The 25159-nt window shown below is 44.3% G+C and overlaps 1 protein-coding gene across 1 annotated transcript in view; it reads right to left on the reverse strand.

Moving 5' to 3' along the window:
* Positions 1–15056: 15056 nt before the first annotated feature.
* LOC146359229 (protein eyes shut homolog) overlaps positions 15057–25159 on the reverse strand; it is a 192801-nt gene continuing 182698 nt past the window's right edge. The window contains exon 10 of the mRNA XM_084812860.1: positions 15057–15411. Within this exon, the coding sequence (XP_084668986.1) occupies positions 15057–15411 (355 nt within the window). The remainder of the gene's footprint in view (positions 15412–25159) is intronic.

The raw sequence follows: 25159 nt of genomic DNA on the forward strand, positions 1-25159 counted from the left end.
AACCAAAATGAAATTCTCATACATCTCTACACCACATATTGAAAAATCACTTATTTATTCAAGCATACAGTGTCCACAATCCAGAGTGTCATGTTTGCCATGACAAGTCATAAAGAGCTGGTTCAAAGACACATCTTCATCACTTGATGATGACTCACCAACGAATGCGTAAACTGACCCCAGAACAAAGCATGGCATTTGATATGACATAGGGTAATTATGAAAAAGTGATGTTAAATCAGTGGTGTTAAATCTAGAATGGCTCATTCACCCATGGAAGTCATCACTTGATCCTGAAGTCAGCCATCAAGAGGTAAACACAGAAGTGTGAACTCACAACAAAAGAAATCAAGTGTTGTGATGAACAAACCTTCATACTCCAAGCAGGAGCCAAACCACTAATTAGCCCTTCTCAAAGGAATTTTAGGGGCAAGGGTTCAAATATATGCCAGAAAAGAAGCACCTGAGCAGAAAACAAAACTATGCAACTCATTTGAACTCTAGAAATGAAATAAATTATGTCAGCATATCTCATGAAGTGGAACTTTGACTTACATAGGGATGTCAGAGAATTTTGCCACGAATCTCAGGGAGGCCGAATGCCAGCGCATTCGGCCCCCCAAAATCGGTGGCGAAACTGTCTGCCCCCCCGCCCCCCCCGGGATGGGACTTACCTTGGGAAAATCTCTCTGGCGGCGGTGGCTCCAGTGGTGGTTCGGCGGCGGTTTGGCGGCGGTTTGGTAGTGGCAACGGCTGGTCTTCTGACCGGCTGCCGCCGCCACCATTTCCAAGTTTTTTTAAAAAAAAACGTGATAGGCTATGTAAAGATTTACGTAGCCTATCACGGCTAGATTTTTAAAAAATACCATGATAGGATATGTAAATGTTTACGTAGCCTATCACGGCTGAGTGAAAAAAACAAAACAAAACTGCGTGTACGCAAATGGCGGCGCCCATGGGCGCCGCCATTTGCGTACACGTGTTTGTTTGTTTTTTCCACTCAGCCGTGGTAGGCTACGTAAACATTTACGTAGCCTATCATGGCTGACTGCAGGGACGCAAATGGCGGTGGCTACGCCCGCCGCCATTTGCAGACCCGGCAGGACAGGATTCGTGGTGGGAGGGATGGGGCGCCTCCCTCCAGGCCAGAATTTCAGGGAGAAGGGACGGGGCGCCTCCCCCCTGGCCAGAATTTCGGGGGGAGGGACGGAGCACCTCCCCCCCACCGCAAATCAAATTTCGTCACAGGTAAGTGACTTGCGTACATCCCTAGACTTACACTTACTTCAGAAAAATAAAATTAACATACTCTAGGTGATTTGTTTATCTTTCACATAGATAGATAGATAGATAGATAGATAGATAGATAGATATTTTCAAATAAGCATTCCTTAATTCCAGGGAATATCCCACAGCAATGTAAGAAGAAATAACAACAAAAAAGTATGAATATTTACCAAATGGACAATTGCAGTTGAATCCACTTATAGCATCATCGCAGGTTGCTCCATTCCTGCATGGCTTGTCCGCACACCGCTCCATGCCCTTGGTGCATGTTTTCCCTGAATGTATAAGTACACAAAAGATAAGCACTCATATTGAACCATGGTGGGGGTTTTGAATTCAAAGGAAAATATTTGTAATATAGAATTTCTGTCTGGGCAGTTTAAAACGCTAGCCTCAGAGCATCCAGATGGAAAACGCGAGCGATCAGAAGAAAATAGTAGTGTAGTGCCTCTTTCAAATCTATGTTTTATTTATTTAGGGTGCAATCCTATGCATGTTTAGATGGAAAAAGTGCTACAACTCCCAGCATTCCTCAGCAATCCTTTTTCTATATAGTATATTAAAAACTCATTTTTTTTGCAGTGTTATGTGCCTTCATATTCTCGCTCTTCATGTGTACTTTTAAATAATTTCCTCAGTTAGCAAGTTGAGAACATATATTTGAACCATTGATTCACCGAGGATAACAGCAGGAGGCAGTTTTTAAATCCCAATATTATATGAATTCTTAGTATTTTTATTCTACACCATCTAGGCCACTTTTTTGAGGAGAGGAAATTCATGAAAAATAAATAAATAAATAAATAAATAAATAAAACAAGTACATCACAGTGCTTGAGAGGTCTTGCTTCAGACATCACATTACAATGTACTTTCATTTTTCTTCCCTTTTCTGTGTAAAATGGATCTGAGGGGTGAGCTGGACTTCAAACTTGAAATGTAGAATGGTGTTCTGCACATGCCACACTAACTTTAATTCCATCATGTGAGTCCCAATTGCAGAGACTCCCTATTACATGAAGGAACCTATGCAATACATCTGGTCTGGCTTCCCCTTCAGGTTTTCACAGAACTGGCAGAGTTCTCAAGCAGAAGTCTTATCCAGTCATGCTTCCTTTCAGTTGGAAATGCCAAAGAATAATTGAACATGAGACCTTCTACATGTAATGCATGTGCTCTACAACTAAGCTATGGCCACTTTCTTACAAGTAGGGCCTGGCTAGGGGAGGACTGCTTTGATTCATCACCCACTGGGTTATGGGCCCAGCAGCACACTCTCCCTGCATCACAATGGGTTATATCCAGTGTTAGTCTAATTTAAGTCCCAGTCATTTCAGTGGATCTACTCCACTAACATTGGATACAACCCATTGTTGCTGTTGTACACCACCAACTACACCCAAATTCCATTCAGTTATATTTGGGGTGGGAGGAAGGCCAGGCAATGGAAGAAAAACATAAATAACTAGCAGTCTGGCAAATATAAAACCAACAGAGAGGGCAATCCAAGTTGAAAATGATGCTGGCATTAGTCACATTTGGAATTTTTCACAAATGCACTGACAAGTATGGGACAAATTGTCACCTCTCAGCATCAATTCCATCTACTTCTACAGCATTATTAAGGCATGTAACAAGATCAACAGGGATTGTAAAGTATTTTGGACAATTAAGGTGAAGGGTTGATTTTCAACTTGTGCAGCATGGTTGTATCTCATTTAGAAAGTATAGTTGTCTTAAGCAATTTAGCCCTTTTAGGCTACTACACATGCCAATGAACCAATTCCAATTCTGCCCACTCAGATGATAATACATTTTAACATTTAAGAAGTAAAGAAGTCATTTTCTTCAGATGGAGAGCAAATAAATTACCACTGCTTAGAAGATGCCTATTATTCTAGTAAAGTGTATGCCCCGCTGCTTAATAGCGATACTTTCGTCAGTGACTACAAAGAACATTTTTTGCTGCTTCTGTCAAAAATGGTAAGCATCAATACACCATGTTTCTAGATCAAATGTGTGCCAGTTGTATCTGGAGTTAATGGAAGTACAGCTGTTGGTCTGGTGTCTAGGAGGCTCAGTGCAATTCCTATCTTAGCCATGGATTTCATGGATCATCAGATGTCTGCTGAGGTGTTACCATTATGTGAATGACACATTGCTCTTGCTGTCTCCTCCTCTTCGTAAAACCTAGTGGCAATGTGTGTTCTGAATTGATGCCTAGGTGCAGTGATAGACTGAAAATGGTCCAATAATTTGAGACTCAGTCCAAACAAGGCAGAGCTACTGTTAGTGGGCTATTCCCCTGCCCAGCTGAGGTGATGTTTAACCTATTTTGGGGGAGTTGCACTGTGTGGGCATGTTCTTGGATCCAGCATTCACATTAGAGGCAGAAGGGCCCTTACTGGCTCAGAGTGCCTTTTATAAGCTTAGGTAGATATTAAGGCTGTGTAGGGATCCCCAACCCACTTTGGAGGCCAATTTGGAGCTTCTGAATCGGCCCTGATCAGCCTCGGCCTGATCCGGAGCCAGGCTGACCTGCTTTGGCCCCTGGATCCAAAGTGAGATCCAGACAGCTGAAGCGCCCCTGCCCAGCTGTGTAAGCTCCACGCCCACACCCACTGAGCCATGTGAGCCCCCTGTTCATCCTTACCTGGCCCATTTATGCCTGTAATGTTGCATCAATAGTCCCTTTATGGCGACAATCTATGCAACACTTAATTACCAGAAGAAGAAGAGTCACCAGTTTAAAAGAAAATGGCAACTCCCTCCAAGATGGCAATGGCTGTGTGCACTCTCCACAGGTCCAGGTAAGGAACAGGTGGCTCACACAGCTGGATGGGTGGCTGTCCAGATCAGGCTGAAGTGGCCCAAAGCACTGCAGGCTGCTCCCAATCTGCTCCAGAACCAGACTGATTCAGTCCAAATCACCTGAATCTACTTCGGGATTCAGGATTTGGACCGAAGCAGTGCACAGCCCTAGTAGATATACCAACTGCAACCCTATCTGGACCAAGATAGCCTTGTTACAGTGATCCATGTTTTGGTAACTTCTCATTTGGATTACTACAATGCACTGTGCATTGGGCTCCCTTTGAAAATGGTCCTGCAACTTGAGCTGTTCCAAATTACAGCAGCAAGATAGTTAACATGGTCTTAAGTGTATGGTTCTGTTATGCCCGTGTTTTGTCATCTGTACTTGCTTCCAATCATTTCCAGGTAGGGGTGGACGAAAGTCACTTACCTGTCGTCGAAGCTTGTTTGCGGTGGGGGGGAGGTGCTTCGCTGCTCCCCCCGTGAAGTTCAGGCCGGGGGGGGGGAGGCTTCCCACCTCGCCCGGCCAAAATTCAGGCTGGGGAGGAGGCGCCTCGCCTCGCCCGGCCGCAAACTCAAAAGTTTTTTTTTTAAAAAAAAAACGCCCCCGTGATAGGCTACGTGACGATTAACGTAGCCTATCACGGCTAGATCTGCAAATTCAGCCGTGATAGGCTACTTACATCGTCACGTAGCCTATCACGGGTGACTTTAAAAAAAAAAAGTGCGTACGCAAATGGCGGCCCCCATAGGGAGCCGCCATTCGCGTTCCTTATTTGGTCGCTGTAGTCTACGTAAATCTTTATGTAGACTACAGGGAAAATAAGGGCAACGCAAATAGCGTTGCCCTTATTTTCACTGTAGTCTACATAAAGATTTATGTAGACTACAGCGACCAAATAAGGAACGGGAATGGTGGCTCCCTATGGGGGCCGCCATTATCCGTACGCGCTTTTTTTTTTCGAAGTCACCCGTGATAGGCTACGTGATGATTTACGTAGCCTATCACGTCTGACTTTGCAAATCTAGCCGTGATAGGCTACGTTAATCGTCACGTAGCCTATCACGGGGGCATTTTTGTTTTTGTTTTCTTTTATTGTAATGGCAGCGGCGGCAGCCGGTCGAAAGACCGGCTGCTGCTCCTGCCCCGCACGAAGACCCGCCGAACTGCCGGCCGGACCCACCGCCGGGAGGGACATTCGGCAAAGGTAAGTCCCGTCCTGGGGGGGGTGCGGGGTGCGGGGGGGTGCGGAGAATTTCTCTCTGAAACTTGTTCGGGGGGCTGAACACGTTGGCGCTCGGCCCCCCGAAGTTTCGGGGAGAAATTCTCCGCCATCCCTATTTCCAGTCCCAATTCAAAGTGTTGGTATCACACTTTAAAGGCCTTAACTGTTTCAGACCAGGTTACCTGAAGAATCCCCTCCTCCAACGTATACCTGCCCAGATATTAGGGGTGAACGAAAGTCACTTACCTTTTCTCGCAGCTTTTTCGCGGTGGGGGGGGAGCGCTTCGCTGCTCCCCCCGCGAAGTTCAGGCCAGGGGGGGGAGGCTTCCCGCCTCGCCCGACCAAAATTCAGGCCGGGGGGGGAGGCTTCCCGCCTCGCCCGGCCGAAATTCAGGCCGGGGAGGAGGCTTCCCGCCTCGCCCGGCCGCGAACACGAAAGTAAAAAAAAAACAAAAAAACCCCGTCCCCTGATAGGCTACGTGACGATTCACGTAGCCTATCACGGCTAGATCTGGAAAGTCAGCTATTTGTGTTGCCCTTATTTTCGCCGTAGTCTACGTAAACATTGACGTAGACTACAGCAACTAAATAAGGAACGGGAATGGCGGCTCCCTATGGGGGCCGCCATTCGCGTACGCGCTTTTTTTTTTTTTTTAAAGTCACCCGTGATAGGCTACGTGACGATTCACGTAGCCTATCACGGCTGACTTTGCAAATCTAGCCGTGATAGGCTACGTGAATCGTCACGTAGCCTATCAGGGGATGGTTTTTTTTTTTTCTTTGATTGCAATGGCGGGGGCGGCAGCCGGTCGAAAGACTGGCTGCCGCTCCCGCCCCGCTCGAACACCGGACGAACCGCCAGCCGGACCCGCCGCCGGGAGGGACATTCAGGGAAGGTAAGTCCCGTCCCGGGGGGGTGGGGGGCGGAGGATTTCTCCCCAAAACTTGTTCGGGGGGCTGAACACGTTGGCGCTCGGCCCCCCGAAGTTTCGGGGAGAAATTCTCCGCCATCCCTACCAGATATTGAGATCATCTTTTGAGGCCCTCATCCAGGTGTCCCTGCCAAATGAGATGTGGAGGGTGCTATGAGGGTGGACCTTTTCAGTGGCAGCATCTGACTAGTGGAATGCCATTCCCCAAAAGGCTCACCTTCCTCCCACATTGTGATCCTTTCAACACCAGGTAAAGACCTTTTTTTTCTCCCAAACGCTTCAGTCTTACAAACTTTTAGTGATTTTTTTCTTTAGATCAATGGCATTTTGGTATTGTTGTGAGCTTCATTGTTCTGATTTTATTTTCTGCTTCTTATTTTCTGCTGTAGTAGTTTTGTGGTTTTATGATGTTGTTCTGTATTTATTTGCTTTACATTTTTATTTGAAGCTGCTCAGAGAATGTACATTATTGGGCAGCAAATAGATAACACAAATAAATCAAATTTGGCAACTTGCCACAGTTCATTAACTTTATGAGGAAAGGTGTTACAATGGTCTATTTCATACACTCCTACATCAATGATGCAGCAACCATCAGGACCAGGTAGCTTATCTATGTTGTATTTTAGTTTCAGCATCAGCAAAGATTTCTAGAAAGAAAGCACTAATTTAACTACAATACTAGGGGAGGAAAAACCCTATCCCATTCCTTTATTGTTTCTCTGGTTTGCTCTACTTTGTATTTCGCTTCTCCTCCGTTCTGGTGTAAATAGGAGAATTTCTAAAATTAACTCTGGAAAATGAATGAAGCACCTGCAGTTTGCAACAATTCTCAGTTCCTCCAGTTCATTTGCATCCTTTCCCTCTATTTACATTACTGATGTGAACTGAAAAATACTGCAAAAAAAAAAAAAGCAGTCTTGATTAGGGATGGCAGAGAATTCCGCCATGGATTCCAGTGAGGCCAGATTCTTTAGAATCCTCCTGCCCCCCCACCCGCGGAATCCCCCAGGATGGAACTTACCTGGGTCTAGGGATGGTGGGTCTAGGGATGGTGAATCCCCAAGATTCTCCACGAATCTTGGGGAGGCCGAATGCCAACGCATTCGGCCCCCCGAAATTGGCGGTGAAATTCTCCACCCCCCCGCCCTCCCCCAGGATGAGACTTACCTCCCTCGAATGTCCCTCTCAGCGGCGGGTCCCGGCGGCAGTTCGGCGGCATTTTGGCGGGGGCGGGGACGGGGCGGGGGTGGGGGCGGCGGCTGGTCTTCCGACTGGCTGCCGCTGCCGCCATTACAAAGTAAAGTTAAAAAACAAACAAACACACACGTGATAGGCTACGTAACGATTTACGTAGCATATCACAGCTAGATTTCCAAAGTCAGCCGTGATAGGCTACGTAAATCGTTACGTAGCCTACCATGGGTGACTTCAAAAAAAAAAAAAGCGCATACGCAAATGGCGGCGCCCATGGGCGCTGCCATTTGCGTTCCTTATTTGGGCCCGGGTAGTCTACGTAAAGATTTACGTAGACTACAGCGAAAATAAGGGTGTACGCGGGTTTTTTTTGTTTTTTTTAAACCCAGCCATGATAGTCTACGTAAATCTTGACGTAGCCTATCAAGTCTTTTTTTTTTTTAACCCCAGCCATGATAGGCTACGTAAATCTTTACGTAGCCTATCACGTTGTTGTTGTTGTTGTTTTTTTACAAGACTGCAAATGGCGGTGGGAGCTGCAGGTTGGAAGACCAGCCGCTGCCACCGCTGACGAAGCTGCCGCCACCCAGAAGATCCGCCCCAGGTAAGTCTCATCCTGGGGGGATCCGTGGGGGGGTGGGGGGGTGGCAGGCTGTTCCACCACGGAGTTCAGGGGGCCGAATGCACTGGCATTCGGCCTCACCGAGGTCCGTGGCGGAATTCTCTGACATCCCTACACTAAGCCAGGAAATTGGAAGCTAAGGCTGATGCTTTAACTGATCAGTGATAAGGTTGTGTGATGTCACAAATTGTGCTTGCTTACAACACTCACACCTTCCCTCCAGCTGGGGAGGATTGAGTGCCTGAGACCAGTAAAGATGCCTCATGTTGTTAGGGATGGCGGAGAATTCCGCCATGGACTCCGGGGGGGGCAGATTTTTGGAATCTGCCCCCCCGGAGTCTGTGGCGGAATGGACCACCCCACCCCACCACCCCACGAAGTCCAACCCACTGGATCCTACCTGGCAGTGCCGGGTCCGGGAACGGCCAGGTCCATCCACCGTCTTAGTCTATGTAAATATTTACATAGACTAAGACGGTGAAAATAAGGGGAACACAAATAGCATAGCGGACGCTATTTGTGTTTCCCTTATTTTCGCCATCGTAGTCTACGTAATTATTTACGTAGCCTAAGACGGCCCAAAATAAGGAACGCAAATGGCGGCGGCCATAGCCGCCGTCATTTGCGTACGCCTTTTTTTTTTTTACCCAGACGTTTTAGGCTACATAAAAACTTACGTAGCCTATCACGTCTGTGTAAACAAAACAAAAAACAAACCTGCAAATGGCGGCAGTGGCAGCCGGTCGGAAGACCAGCCACCGCCGCTGCCTCCGCCGCTGCCGCCACCGGAGCCACCGCCGCCCGGAAGATCCGCCCCAGGTAAGTCTCATCCCAGGGGAATCCGCGGGGGGGTGGCGGGGGGGGTGGCAGGCCATTCCGCCACAGATTTTGGGGGGCCAAATGCACTGGCATTCGGCCTCCCCAAGATCCGTGGTGGAATTCTCTGCCATCCCTATCTGCATCAGCCAAATGCAATAGGTATAGTTATTCTCAGCATGGAAAAGACCTGCCTTCCATATAGCTGTTAAAGATGAGAAGTCTGTCAGAAAAAACAAAAAAATAAAAACAGGAGGCAACCCTAATTAAGCACTAATATGGTTGAATACACAAGAATTTAAACCAAATTTTAAAGACTTAAGCAGTCAAAACCCCAGGCATGGATGAATAAATCTGTCAGTTTTGGTTTCTCTTACATTGATTTTTTTAAAAAAATCTCAAGTTCTTTTTGTCCTGGATTTGGAGAACTTTGCAAATTTGGGTACAGTCTTATCAAAACAGAACTGAAACAAAGCTCTTCTGACCAGTCCCTAACATGGATGAATGGTGAATTATTTTCCAAACTTGCTTTGACATTCCTCATTACCGGCACCATCATCAGTTGCAATGATACTAAGGAAATACAGCTACAAGAACAATACCCCAAGTCATTAGCAGCAGTATTACCTTCACCCCTATCAGAACAGACCCCATCTCCCACTGTCAGAACCTTTTTATTGTGACTCACCTTAACTAAAGGGACACTGTTATACCCATTTAATATTTAAGGTTAAATTTATTTAAATATGTGAATAATTCTTATATTTTAATGATAATGCTATCTTTTGCCATGTTTTATTCATGTGCACATGATACATATCAGTGAAGGAGAGGGAGGACAATTCCTGAGTGAACTGAAGGAACTATTAAGGCTGCAGTAAGCTGTACATGCACAGCATTCTGTACACAAATTGGAAATTAAAAATGGAATCATGGTCATGGACAAATCCTAATGCATAGGTTCCACCTCAAAAACAAGACCAGGCAACTACAAAATCCAGGGAGAAATTCAGAGGCAGGGAATTTTGAGAGCATCCGCATACAACGTTGACAAGGCCATCACATGCATACTTACTTGGAAGTAAGTCCCATTGAATACAGTGGGACTTAGTTCTGAGTAAATTCACAAAGAATTGCAAGGAGCTTTTCAAAGGGAAGTTTTATACATAACAACTTGTTGTTTGGAGGCAAATCAGATAAATGCCATGGTCTACCATCTCAGGGATGTTGATGGAATTTCCAACATGCACATTGGCTCCATACAGACAGACGCTGCCCAGTTCTCCTGAAGGAGACTATAAAAGCTAGGTGAGGTGAGAGTGTGTGTGTGTACACACCCACAAACCTGACATCAGGATCCTTCCCACAGTGCAGATGGTGGTAGATGGTTCTGTGGGGGGTGAATGGTCCAGCTTGAGTAGGCTCTGAGGAGGTATTTGCCTGCCTGCCCACCTTCCCACCCCAATATTTTATAATCCAGTTAGATGCAGTATATATGCTACATTCGGAGTATAAAAAACAGAGAATATATGATTAATCTGAAGCCCTAAAAATGCCTTCCCCAACTTTAAATAGCATTCATATTGACTTTGACTGTTCTGCCTGAATGTTAGGCTTTGTAAACATTATCAAGTACAGGCTGTTCTCTCCCACTGCAAAATTGCAAAAATTATTGAAATAACCATTTTAAAAGTATTTGATTATTCATGAGAATATTGGACAAAAAGCAACGAAGTAAAAAAAAAAAAGAACAGCCAAAGAACAAGCAGATCTCAACCTTGCCAATAAAACACTGCACACAGCACTTCTAAGTTTGGAAGCTAGCAGTTTTGGTTCCCCACCCACCCTCACCCCCAAAAGATGCATATAATTTTCTCATTACAAGAGGAAAAGTGCCATGGAAAATTACACCCTACTCATGTTTGGCATATCACATAATGGCAACATTAAGGTAAGCAGGTAGCATCATAGAGTGAATTTTTTTACATTCAGTCTAAAACATAGGTCTTGTTTCCACAGCTCAGAATAGATTTTCCTTTGACTTCAGCCAGGATTGGATCAGGATCAGCATTCTATTTATATCCGTAGTACTTGTCAAGTTCCAGTCCTATCCTTTTTTAAAAAAGGACTTTTCACATTAAACTGATATTGGCTTGGATTCTAAATTTCCTTCTGTGAACAGAACAGAGTTTGTGATCATGAAAGGGGAGCTCAAGGGGGTGAGTGAGTGGGAAAGCACTTAACCCCCCCATCTTTTCCTGAGATGGTGCAGAATATGGGGGCGGTGGTTCTGGAATGAAGAAACAATTTAGAATCCAAGCCAGTGGGCTCCTTCACATGGGGCTTTTATCCTGTTATGGAGATTGCTTACACACAGAAGTTTGCGGGTTCCGCACATGACACAGCCCTCCTCCAGGGAACCTCCCGCTCCCGCTCTTTGTGAGCTCTATTGCGTTGTTTTCCATGATGACGAGAGTCTGGTATTTTCCCTCCTCCCATCTTGGAGTCGATATACATGAGGGTATACTGTTAAAGTTTATTGCAAATAAAACAGCACAACCTAATGGCTTTGTAATGAAACACATTATAAGTTTAGTTGTTGTTTTTAAGCCATGTGGAAAGGACCGGATCAAAATCCACAAAGATTCCAAAAACAGAAGCTCCGGTAAATTGCAGGATTTTTAGCCTTGTGTGATGAAGCCCAGTATATAGCATTTGCATGTGTGCTTCACCTCTTCAGCAGAGGCATTCAAGTGGACCTTGAAAACCCATTTCTTTAATGCTGCCTTTCACTAAATGACATCACGGCAGCTTTCTGTATTATATAATGTGTATAATCATCATCATCGGTAGGGAAGGGGGGAAATGGTTTCAGTTCATTTTTAACGAGAATGTATTCGACTTACACCTCTCAGGACTGAACATGGACTTGAACCAATTTGTAGTTGGAAGTCTGTACATTTCCAAGCTTGCAGTGTGATTCAACAAAATGTGTTTTAAAAATGTGTATAGGATGCACCTATTTTTTAAAATGCACATAAATAGGTACATTCTATAGGAGAAAATGTGTACAAACAAAAAATGCGGATACAAACTGCATACATTTTTGAAAGTGTTTCTGCGTACTGAAATGCACATACATTTCTGCACAGAAAAAGAAGAACCTCACAGCCCGATACAGACATGGGTCAGAACAGCCTTTGAGGTAGGAATCGGAGAACCTCGACAAGGTCAAGGGCAAAATATCCCAACATCAAGAATAGCCTGATCATGGGTTCTGAGCTAGTGGTGGCTGACCAGGAAAGAGATCTTGGGGATGTGCTGGACAGCTCAGTGAAGATGTCAACCCAGTGAGCGGACACTGTAAAGGCAAACTGCATGTTAGGCATAACTAGAAAAGGAATTGAGAATAAAACTGCCAATATCATACCGCCACTATAGAAATCTATGGTACAGGCACACCTGGAATATTGTGTATAGTTCTGATCACCACACCTAAAAAAGATATTGTAGAGCTGGAAAAAGTGCAGATAAGGGAAACTAAAATGATCAAGGGGCTGGAGCATCTCCCCTATGAGATAAGGTTACAACAGCTGGGATTGTTTAGCTTGGAAAAAATGAAGTCAAGGGGAGAGATGATAAAGGTCTACAAAATTATGCATGCTTGGCAGATCTGCACATCCCTAATAATAGGTGCTCAATATGGTAGGTTTTACCTGTTGATTTAAGAACTACTAGTGGGAGAAAGTGACCACACTAGTGGGAAATTTGGGCTAAACTACTTAACTTCTATCATTTTTGAACCATCAGAATAGCAGCTATGAACTTCCCTTCATCTAAAAGAAAGGCCAGATCTGCTTTTCATAAACCTTGTAGATTGTCTATGTTGAACAAAAAAGAAAAAAAAAAAGTATAGTGTAATTTATTTCAAGATATTTTTTCCTCCTGTGGTCATAAAGAGGCAGATATAATTGAACTTCAGAAGCTTTTTCCTTTGGAAAATATTCCAAACAAAAACCACACAGAGTACTCTACCAAAAATAAAATTACTTTTGCCAGTAAGGCACTAATTAAAATCTTTGAATAGGGGAGTGTTACTCCTTTAAAATACAATATTTTGTACATTATCTGGCATAATAATAACAGTAACAGGAGCTGCACCAGTTAACTCAGTGCAATTTATTTGTACCTTTCAATTTGTTTCATGGGGACTTTATGCTGTAATACAGTGCTTACTGGGTAGTAAAGATAGCACCCCACATCATACTCACACTTATATAGTGTCTATATAAAATCCCATCACATTGCAGCCAAGTGTATCAAATCATGCAGAGTTTAAGTCTCAACTGTGTAATGAAAATGTATTATGTTGGTATTGTTTGTTTGCAATATATTTGGGGCATGATTTTCCCACTTTGGTTTTGCTCAGCCACTTAACTGCTCCTTTGAAATGGTAAATTTTAGGCCAACTTGGCTAAGATCCATGCAGTGCTCTGCTGGTTGTAAAGCATGACATTTTTCTTAAACCCTATGGATTAATGCTGCTCTGTTGTTGTTGTTTTATCAGACATGCTCTACTAAGTCCTCAGTCCAGGTGAGGTCCTGCACTCAGGTTGATAAATGCTATTTCAGAGTTACTTGCGTCAATGGCAAGCACAGAGTGGAAAATTAGTTAAAATCTGCATATTTTGCTCATCATAGAAAGCCATTTCTGAAGAAAAAAACCAACTATCTCTAATGAAATAGAAACTAAAATGAACTACTGCCTTTAAGAAGCATAAATACCAAAATGTAGCAACGTTAGTCATTTGCAAGAACCATAATGAAGGATCATGTGATGCATGAATTCCAGAAAAAGTTAAACACTTTAAAATCTCATTGTATGAGAGCCAGTGTGGTGTACTAGTTAGAGTGTTGTACTCAGGAGATCTGGGTTCTAGTCCCCACTCAGCTATGAATCTCACTGGGTGACTTTGGGCCAGTCACTGACTGGCCTAACCTACTTCACAGGGTTGCTGTGAGGATAAAAGTGAAGAGGAGGAGGACCATGTAAGCCACCTTGCAAGAGGGAAAAAGGTGGGATATAAACGTAATAAAATAATAATAAATATTTAGTCTGTGAGAAGAGAGCGAGGCACAGGCACTTTAGCATGCAGTCCTATGCATGTTTAGACAAAAAAAGCCCTAATATGTCCCAGCCACCACGGCTGGCTGGGGAATGCTGGGAACTGTAGAACTTTTTTCTGTCTGAACATGCAAAGGATTTGCCCCCTAAGGGAGCAATCCTATGGACCCTAGACACTGTCTAAAGGGCCATAGGATTTTTCAGTTTCTGGGAACCATGCTCCCTGCTCCCTCCCCCACCCCCCGTAGCTGGCATGGTTCTTTCCATGCTGGCTATGTCTCCACACTCGGAAATGGAGCTTGGAGATGGGGAAAAGGGATAGGGAGGGGAGGAGACTGCGGAAGCCACATTACACAGCTGCCTATGTGCCATGCGGCCTCTCCTCTCCCACTCTGAAGCTCCCTGGCTAGATAGGCAAAATCGCCTGTCTAGCCAAAAATGCAGGGCAGATGGAGCACAGAGGAAGGGAACACCTCCATGCTCCAGCTGCCCTGCATTGGATAGTCGTCAGCCTCCGAGTTCGGAGGCCGACGACTATCTCCATAGGATTACACCCTAAGTGTGTTTAAATCAAGTTAGACAATACCCTGACATGAGTTTTGATACACATGGATTTACTTCATAAAATAGAATGCAACAAAATTCAGTGATAATCATTTCCGGAACAAAAAAATCATATTCACAGTAGCAGGTATATGTCCGATTGTACATCTGAGGATAGTTTTTGTGTCTTTTTTTTTTTTTTAAGTGTGTGTGTGTGTGTGGGTGGGGGGGTGACTTGTTCAAGATATTGTACAATTATGCCCTTTTCACCTCTTCTTATTCTGGAGTTCAAAACAATGAGACATTTCTATCTTCTTGTTATTGTGTGTTCATCTTTTAGTAGATACAGAAGAATACTTTCCAATGCCTAAAATCTAGTTCTCATCATAACACTTACAGAAGCCCTAAGGTTACAAATAGAGGTGGGGCAGTAGGGAGACATTATAGCCAACATTAAAGTTTCATAGGTATTGAAAAACTCACACCGAGGCATATTAAGAAAAATGCCTAATTAAAAATAATGACAATCTGAGCTTAAGAGAAGAAGAACTGGATGATGAAATGTGCCAAGTAAAAGGTGAAAACTGAAACTTGCCTTTGAAGCCTGCGGCACAGTGACATGAGAAGTGGCCAATTAAATCCAAACAGGTGGCCCCATTTTTGCAAGGTGAACTTGAGCATTCATTAGCCTCCACTTCACAGAATGGTCCTTCATAACCAAGCTTGCACTGGCAGGTATAATTATTCAAATTGGCCAGACAAAAGCCATAGTCTGAGCAGCGGTTTTGAATGCAAGGGTCTACGCCGAGGTCACAAAACATACCAGAATAACCTGGGGGACACACACATCTGAAAGACAGAAAAAGAGAGGTGAGCCCTGAATCTGTCTAATTCCACAGAGGGCTTGTGGTAGTCATCATCCTTACTTGATCTAGGCTGTTCCCTAAAACAGTTGCTATATCATTCACAACTTTGTGGCAGCACCAAATCCAATAGCAGATGGTACAGTTTACTACATAACATGGTAAATAACATTAACATTCAATGTTAATAGCATTCAATGAAATTTGCCAGATTGTATGGAGAAAACTGAATGTCCCACCCCAAGTATGAAACGTCTGTCACTCTGTAATTTCTCACCTATGTAATTAAAATGATTTCTCTGACCAAGTCAAAGTCACTACAAGGTGAAACTCAAAATCTTACATGTCTCTGGATTCATAGGAGTGGTGATTACCTGTAACAAAAATAATTTTCCCAGCAGAGGTGCAGGACAGAGAACTGCTAAAACTAAAGGGTCTAACTCTGATCAGTGTCTGGACAGAAAACTACTTGGATGGCATATGTAAGCCGCTTGGAGCTCCAGTGATGACTATGGATGGATAAATCCACCAGGTTCTGTGCCACACGTTGGACCCCCACTGGCTGCCTGTCCCTGCTTGCTGTGTGTGGCAAGCTGCTGGGTGGTCCACGGGTGTGTGGTGAGTAGCGCGCAGCCTCCTGTTCCCTTGCCAAGCTTCTATTTTATGTAAAAATGGCAGCTCAGCCATTTTCGTAAATCCTCTTTTGTGCAAATGGAGGCTCTATAACAACCATTTACAGAAGATTACAGGCATAAATGACCCATTTATATCTGTAACCTTTTGTAAATGGCCACTTTACGGCTGCCATTTGTGCAAATGGGAATTTACGAAAAAGGACAAGCTGCCGTTTTTTTGGCTCGGCATGGGATTGAGAATCACTGTGCTTGCCTGGCTCAGCAGGTGCGATCTGTGGACTGGTGTCAGAGGGGGGAAATTCTTGTTTCTTCCCAAGCAGAGACATATCTATATTTCACATGAAGCACTCCAGCCAGGGCTAGCCCAAAATATTTTGCTGCCTGAGCCAGAACTACGAATGGTGCTTCCCTCCTTTCCCTGCCCACACACACACTTAAGTCAAGGCGCATAGTATCCCCAGCCAAGTTATTTTGGTACATGAGGCAGAACACTCCATAAGTACCTTTCCCCCATCCCTGGTAGTAGAAATACAATAACAAAGAAAACAACAATTCACTGCCCTTTTATGACACTCAAAATTTGCTGCCTGAGGTGGCTGCCTCATTCTGTCTAATGGTAGGGCTGGCCCTGGCTCCATTTCTATATTGATTTACTCCAAAGTACACTTATTTCAAAAAGATTTTCAAGTAAGCATGTTTAGGACTGCTGCTTAATTCTAAGGTAATATTCTATTTATTTCTGGATATAGTTAGTCATACTTAGTAGGAGTCACTGAAATTTAAGTGTTTTTTTAAAAACAACTACAGCTGAATATCATAAGCCTTCCTCATCTGCCCTATAAATGTAGTTCTTATGTTAAAGGTTTCACTTTAACAGTTGTATGAGAGACATTCAGTAGGAGGAGCCTTTCCCAACATCAAAATTGTCAGAAAGCTTCACCAGTTGAATTTCTGCTTGTTGTGCAGCTCTTAAAAGCACAAGTGATTTACAGTAAAATACAAAAATGGCAACCATAGTTACCTGGTTGTATCAGAGGTACCTACAGAAATGGTTCAATAAAACAATCCAGATGGCTGAAGTAAGTGATCCAATGAACATGCCTCATGGCAGTGGTGTATCTGTGAGGATACAAGCGAACCCTGAACCCTTCAGAGAGTGGCTCCATGTGGAGAGTGGAGGTGTTGAGGTTAGGGGTGCACGAAAGCCATTTACCTGGTCTCGCAGCTTGCTTCGCGGTGGGGGGGAGGCGCTTCGCTGCTCCCCCCGAAGTTCAGGCCGGGGGGGAGGCTTCCCGCCTCGCCGAAATTCAGGCCAGGGAGGAGGCGCCTCGCCTCGCCCGGACGCGAAATAAAAAGTTAAAAAAAAACGCCCCTGTGATAGGCTATGTGACAATTAACATAGCCTATCACGCCTAGATCTGCAAAGTCAGCTGTGATAGGCTACGTTAATCGTCATGTAGCCTATCACGGGTGACTTAAAAAAAAAAAGCGCGTATGCAAATGGCGGCCCCCATAGGGAGCCGCCATTCGCGTTCCTTATTTGGTCACTGTAGTCTACGTAAATTTTTACGTAGACTACGGCGAAAATAAGGGCAACGTAAATAGCGTTGCCCTTATTTTCGCCGTAGTCTACGTAATCTTTACGGAGACTACAGCGACCAAATAAGGAACGTGAATGGCGGCTCCCTATGGGGCCGCCATTAGCCGTACGCGCTTTTTTTTTTTTTCGAAGTCACCCGTGATAGGCTACGTGACGATTTACGTAGCCTATCACGGCTGACTTTGCAAATCTAGCTGTGATAGGCTACGTTAACTGTCACGTAGCCTATCACGGGGGCATTTTTTTTTTTAACTTTTCTTGTAATGGCGGCAGTGGCAGCCGGTCGAAAGACCGGCTGCTGCCTCTGCCCCTGTTGAAGACCTGCCGAACTGCCACCGGGACCCGCCGCCGGGAGGGACATTCGGGAAAGGTAAGTCCCATCCCGGGGGGGGGGGTGCAGGGTGCGGGGGGGTGCGGAGAATTTCTCCCCGAAACTACTTCGGGGGGCCGAATACGTTGGCACTCGCCCCCCCGAAGTTTCGGGGAGAAATTCTCCCCCATCCCTAGTTGAGGTGAAAAGAGACTAGAAGCAAAGGACTGTGTTAAACATGCATTAAAAGGGGAATTCTACATATATAGAAGGTATGCCCTTTAATTTGGTGCAATGGAGCTGTAGCTTACCCAATCCCCCTTATGCAATAACTTCCCCTATTCAGAACCTAGATCAAATGCCTTGGTAGTGTTTCTCAGTGGTTAGGTCACATGGGGAGAGAAAACCTTCTTCATGGGGTCTTGGGCTGCATCTATATGGCACCGCTTTGGCCCCCCCACCCCGTTGCAACTGTACAGCAATTCGGCTTCGAGTCGGCATGCCCTGCGATACGCTCATGATATACTGCGTGCTTCCCTTACAGACTTACCGTGCCCTTTTGGGGGGGCTATTTTACCAAAATGTGCAGCTGTGCAGTCCCGTGAGTGTGGGGGTGCGACACTTCAGTGGCTGTTTTGTATTTGAGGGGCTCTGCTGTGTCTTTCCGTCCCTTTTGGGGTAAAAAGTGAGTGTTTTGTGCTCCTTCATTTCTGCACCATCAGTTTGTCAGTTCCCCAGCCTGAGACTCTCGCGATAGTTTGCACTCACAAGCGTGAGTAGTACATGCCTAGCCATCACTCTGAAATGGTGGCTGGAGTGATGTTGGTCCTTCCTGAAGACACCCCCCCCAGCCCTTGGGTACTGAGTACACAACTGTTGTGAAGCTACAAAGCTGAAAAACTGTGTGACTAAATACATGAAAATGCCCCTCTGTAACTGTGCAGCTGCGAAGGCATGGCAGAGTAAAGGGCATCACAGAGTGACGCAGGCACTATGCATGCCTACAACATGCCCACTGTAAGATGCTAATTCAGTTTGGGGAAGGAAAAGACAGCCTGCAACCACAGGGGAACCCACAGCAACCCCCCCCCCCAATTGCAGTACAACAACTCCTTGGAACTCTGCATTTTCTGGGTAAAAACCATGGATGGCAGCGAAGTCGTGACTGCGTCATCTATCATGAGGGACCTTGACATGCACCCACCCTGGAGTAAAAGCCCAGTGTAAATGGGGCCTTTGTCAGACACCTCAATCACGCAGTTAACCATTAGAAGAAAACATACATGTATTATCAAAAGAGCTTTTGCAGACACAAAATAACAGAGGATACAAAAACAAACCTACGCTTTTCAACTGTCTAACCTGCACAGACCGCAAATGTACTCCTACATGACAGTCACCAGAGAATACCTCACATACGTCAGGAGGGGAGCAAGGATCCAGTTCCAGCTACTAACACCCTGCCTTCCTCAAAGGAGCAGGAACTCCATATTCTTTTATCATGACTAGCCAAAGGAAGAGGGTAAAAGAGCTCATTTAACAAAGACTGAAAAAGGAGCCAGCTGTTAATTAAAGGAAAGATACTTGGCCCAGTTCCAACAAACCAACTTTCAAAACCAGATGTAGGAAGACAGCCCCACACCCAGAGAGAGGGTTTTTTTCAGAGCAGGATAGTTTGGAGTTATAGGTTGCCTGGACCTCTGCTAGCGAAGGGAGCAGCCAAAGAATGGGCATGGCATTTTTCTGGTTGAGCATTGTCTGCTCTCCCTTGGCACTGCCTACGTACAGCTCACTGGAGAAAGAGCAAAGGATATTAAACAAATAATATGATGCTAATAATGTGATGTTCGAGAAGTGTTAATACTTCTCAATCATGCCCTCAAAATCCCCAGTAGACAACAGACAACAATGCTTTTTCACATTTGGTTTGTGCTTCCCAGTTGCAAAAAAAAAAAAAAAAACCCACCAAGAAAGAAAGGAAAGGAAAGGAAAGGGGGGAAAAGGCATCTATAAAGATCATATTTCTAAATTCTCAACTGTTTGCAGAAATCTGGATGAAAGTCAAGCTATTATCAGAAATGAATGCCTTCGCTTTCCCAAGAGTTATCACAATAATTCAAAATGGTTTGGCTTAGTACAGAAGGTCCGTTGCCCTCCTTTCATGAGCTCAGTTAGGCCTTCCATTTTACAATATTGGTTTGAAAGGAAGAGCTTTGTTTATCCCCTTGATTGTGGAACATTTGCTCAGCTGATCTGTTAAATAGATGACTGCTTTGTCAAATATGCACCAGCTACTAATTATTTCCTGTATTAAAACATGGTTAGGAGAAAGCATTATGAACAGTAGGTTCTCCATACCACATGTGCCTGAAGATCGCTGATATATGCATTCCCTCTTGTAATTAACATTTACCACGTATACTCTGTAATCTAATAGTACTGAAACAGTCTTTGTTCAATGAGTATTTGATCCAAAGATACAATAATGCAAACAGTGGTATTTTTAATCCTACTGATAGGAAATTACGTTTATTTTGTTTTAAGTGGTGTGCATCTAATGCTAATGAATTCATGTGAGAAAATTATCTTGATAATGGACTCTATTCTCTGACTGTGCAGTTCACCTGTCAACAACCTGGCAAATTCTCCTGAGCCAAAATCTACCTCGACTGGATATATTCTATTTGATGGCCTAGTCAAATATTGGTTCCTCTCATGATGAGAATGGCAGAAGAGCAGATTTTGGTATGTTTACATCAGTCCTAAAAAATAAAAGTACCCAACTCTATTACTAACCAATTAATGCTGCAATCCCATACACACTCACTTGGGAGTAAGCTCTATTGAACTCAGGGGGATTTATTTCTGAATAAATAACGATATATTTGCATTGTTACTTGCTTATTTACACTTATACCTTGAACCATTCCATAGACTTGGAGCAAGTAGCAAAAGTAAAAAAATCAGCAAACCAGAGTAAGATTTAATTTAATTCAATACCATTGACCTGCCTCTCCCCCCAATTTAATGTCATGGCTGAAAGACCAGGCCAAATATTCCAAAAAGTGCTCAGGCCTGGAGCTCACCATGTCTGTAGTAGCAGGGAAATTAATAACTTAGGAGCAACTACCATAATCACTTCTCTTTGTGTACTTGCTGACTGTATTTGATGCACAGATAATATATTTAAGGGGATATTATGGATTGCTCATAATGGGATAAAAGCAGAGCAGGTCTTTCCATGTGATGGGCCTAACTCATTTAAAGCTTCATGGGTATTTATAGAACAGTGTTTGTCAATCAAGGTTCCATGGTACACTTGGGTTCTGCAAATATCCCCTAGGGCAGGGCCGGCCCCACCGTTACGCGGGGTCAGGCAACCACATCAGGTGGCGAAGCAGGAAAGACCAGTGACTTGTGCTGCTCTCCCTGCTGTGCCCCTGCCAGGACGGCCGCTACTTCTTCCTACTGTGGGCAGCCAGGGCTTCAGCTGCCGCCTGCCCAGTTTATTTATTTATTTTATTTATTTATTTCATTTCTATACCGCCCAATAGCTGAAGCTCTCTGGGCGGTTCACAAAAACTAAAACCAAACAACACACAATAAAACAATTTAAAATATATAGAACATTAAAACCACAATATAACAATACAACCACAATAAAACCTAGCAGCAGTACAGGAGTTTAAAATACAGATTTAAAACAGCAAAGATAAAAATTTAGAAAGCTAAAATGCCTGGGAAAATAAAAAGGTCTTCACCTGGCGCCGAAAGGAGTACAATGTAGGCGCCAGGCGAACCTCACTAGGGAGCTCATTCCAGAGCCGGTTCCAGTTGTTCCCTCACTTGCTGGGGCACTTGCTCTTGACCGGCTGGTCACTTGCTCTTGCTTGCCCAATCACTCCTGCATTGTGACCCAGCCACCCATGGGACTCCTAAGCTATCATGAAAGCTGCAATAGTTGGGGCAGAAGGTGGGAGCAGTGGCCACACCAGCAGGAGCAAATGACCAGCTGAGCTGGCTGGCCAAGTAACTAAGGGATAGGCCAGCTGGCTGGCCAGCCAAGCAGGGAGGGAGGAGGGCATGCAGGAGCATGGACGATGGCAAGAACAGCAGGTGGGGGGGTCAGCATTGCCACATCACCTGAGGCATCAAGATACCTTGGGCTGGGCCTGCTCTAGGGATTCTGCAGTTTCCTAAGTGTTAAATAAATTACTTGTTATCTTTTTTTTTTTTTTAGCACCAGTCCAGTTGTAATGTTACTTCTTCAAATTGCATATAGTTTAGCTATGGAGTTCGTTAGCACAAGATGTAGTGATGGCCACCAGCTTTAAAAGGACTGCTTTAAAAGGAGGTCAGATAATTCATGGAGGTCAAATTCAAAGATAACTAGTCACCTCCAGTATCAGAGATGCATCAAATCAAAAGATGCATTCAATAACGTGTACACAACTACACATTTGGAAATCCACAAGGAAAATGAATGCATTTCCAAAATGTGCACAAACATGCTTTGTCAGTGGGCGCATGCACACAGAAATGCATACATTTTGAAATGTGCACAAAAAAATATGTACATTACAAAAAAAAGTATACGAATTTCTATATGGAGATAGATAGATAGATAGATAGATAGATAGATAGATAGATAGACAGACAGATCTCAAAAGCTCTTGTGGGACAGAATAAGCTTCTCCTCAAAAGTACCAAGACTGAGATTGGCAGATGCATTCATCCCTAAAGATCAGTTCGGTTAATAAATCATGATTGGCCCAAGATCACCTAGTAAGCTTCATGGCCTAGTGGGGATTTGATCCTGTATTTCCCTGATCCTAATCTGACACAATAACCAGTGTACCACACTGGTTGCCAGTTCAGATTCACGGCAGTGGCCCCAGATCAATTGAGAACATGCATGTGTGTGAGAGAGAACAGAATGGAGGGATATATTCAGAGGTCTGCACTCCATGTTCCCTGCAAACAGATTATAAGCTCTATTGGTGAGAATTTGACTGGGGCTGCCATCTCCTGGACTGGCCATCTCAGTCTGTTGACATGCACAGGGCACCTGTTTGCACACAGTATTTGTTCAGCTAGGGTTAAGCACACAGAAGCCTTTTTGGGGTGTGCAACCAGCCCTGCTTGGATTGGGGCACTCGGAGATCGATAGATAGATATTAATCAAGCTCTACTGAGAATGGATCTCATTTGCATTTAGTGAGCTGATATAAAGACCACTAGGGCAACCTGCTTGGCTATGGAACTTTGTGTACTATGGTTTTTGGTTTGGTTTGCTAAATGTGCTAAATTCAGTGCCTTGAATAGTGTTCTTCCATTAAATACTGCTTTGAAGGAGGCTGAATGATCTTTAACTCTATGTAAAAGATGTATATCTATCAAGTGATTAGACGCCTGCTTTTCTAGGGGAAATAATCATGTTGGTCTCTAATGAACATGACCTTGCATTAATGTCCTAAATCTTTCTACCAGCAGTACACTAAATACACCATTAAAAGTTTGAGACACAGGTTAATTTGCTATTTAACTTTGCTGCAAGGTTAAACTTAAAATGGCATTTCTAACCAATTTCAGAAAACTCAGTCTGAGATGTATGTGTGTATGTGTGTGTGTGTGTGTGTGTATATATATATATATATATGTTGTTGCTATATCTTTCTCTAGAAGCAACAGTTATAGTAAATCTCCACTTTACCTAATAATAACCAGAAAGGCGGTAAGGTATAAGGAAGACTTTTGGATTTAGAGTGGACAGATATGAATTCAAATTCCCACCAAAGCATAGAATTAACTGGATGACTCTGGGCCTGCCCATTGTACCTCATAGGATCATTCTGAATATAATATGTATTCCTCCATTATCTTTCTGGAGGAAAGGTGGGATACCAGTTTGTTGCATAAATCTAGCCCCCCACCCAAACTCATACGTTATATTCAGAGGTCTATGAATATCCAGAGGTCTATTAGCCTACATGGTACATAGGCTAATTCTCTTGTGTGGCTTTTGGAAGCCATTAAAGTAGGGATAGCGGAGAATTCCACCACGGATTTCAGTGAGGCCGAATGCTCTGGCATTTGCCCCCCTGAAATCCGTGGCAGAATGGCCTCCCACCCCCCACCACCCTGCAGAATGCCCCCGGAATGAAAACTAGCTGGGGCTCCAGCAGCGGCAGCTCCAGCGGCGGTGGCTCCGGCGGTGGCAGTGGCTGGTCTTTTGGCCAGCTGCTGCGGCTGCCATTTGCATCCTGCCAAGCTGCCGTGATAGGCTACGTAAGTATTTACATAGCCTATCACAGGAAGAGCAGTGGCGCATACGGCATAGCGGCCGCCGTTTGAGTCCCTGCTCTTTGCCATGATAGGCTACATAAATACTTACGTAGCCTATCATGGCAGCCTGGCAGGATGCAAATGGCGGCTGCTATGGCAGCCGCTATGGTGGCTGCCATTTGCGTCCGCAGCAGCCAGCCTTGGCCAGAACTCCGGCTGCGGACGGCCCTGGCCGGAGGCTCCGCGGAGCCGCCGCAGAGCAGAGCCGGCCCAGGGAGGATTCCAGGGGGAGGGACGGAGCACCTCTCCCTCCGCAAATCCAAGCTGCGAAAAGGTAAGTGACTTTCATACATCCCTACATTAAAGCTAACATTAGCTTTCTTTTAAAAAGTTCTCCACTGAAAATTTTGATGATGAATATTCTCTGGATATGATAACATTCTGGGGTCATTTCATATTCAGCATTGGAACGTGACATATGAAGACTACAGTAGCAGCCAACATTTTATAGTATTTGGCAGCTGACATGTAGTAGTCATCATTATTTGACACCTTGCCAGAAATGTTTGACAGCTGCTTGCTGTAGTCATCATTATCCAACATGTACCTGTCAACATTTGACAGTATCTGACAGCTGACATAGAGTAGCAATCCATTTTTGACAATATCTGACATACTGCAATATGCTGACAGCTGAAAAGCAGCAGTTTCTGCAGTTGACAGTATTGGATATGCAGCTATCAATATATGACCAACAGCTAACATGCAGTAGCAATCAAATTTTGACCACATCTGATAGCTGACTTTCAATAGAGTTGAGTAAATTTTATATTAACTTTGTTCACTCATTTAAACAATCAGAACATTCTCATTGTTCTCAAGATGGGTGGGATGGTCCACACTT

The sequence above is a fragment of the Heloderma suspectum genome, chromosome 1, assembly GCF_057233095.1.
Source record: "Heloderma suspectum isolate Gila_16-S chromosome 1, 16-S_ref, whole genome shotgun sequence".
In the NCBI taxonomy this organism is placed as follows: domain Eukaryota; kingdom Metazoa; phylum Chordata; class Lepidosauria; order Squamata; family Helodermatidae; genus Heloderma; species Heloderma suspectum.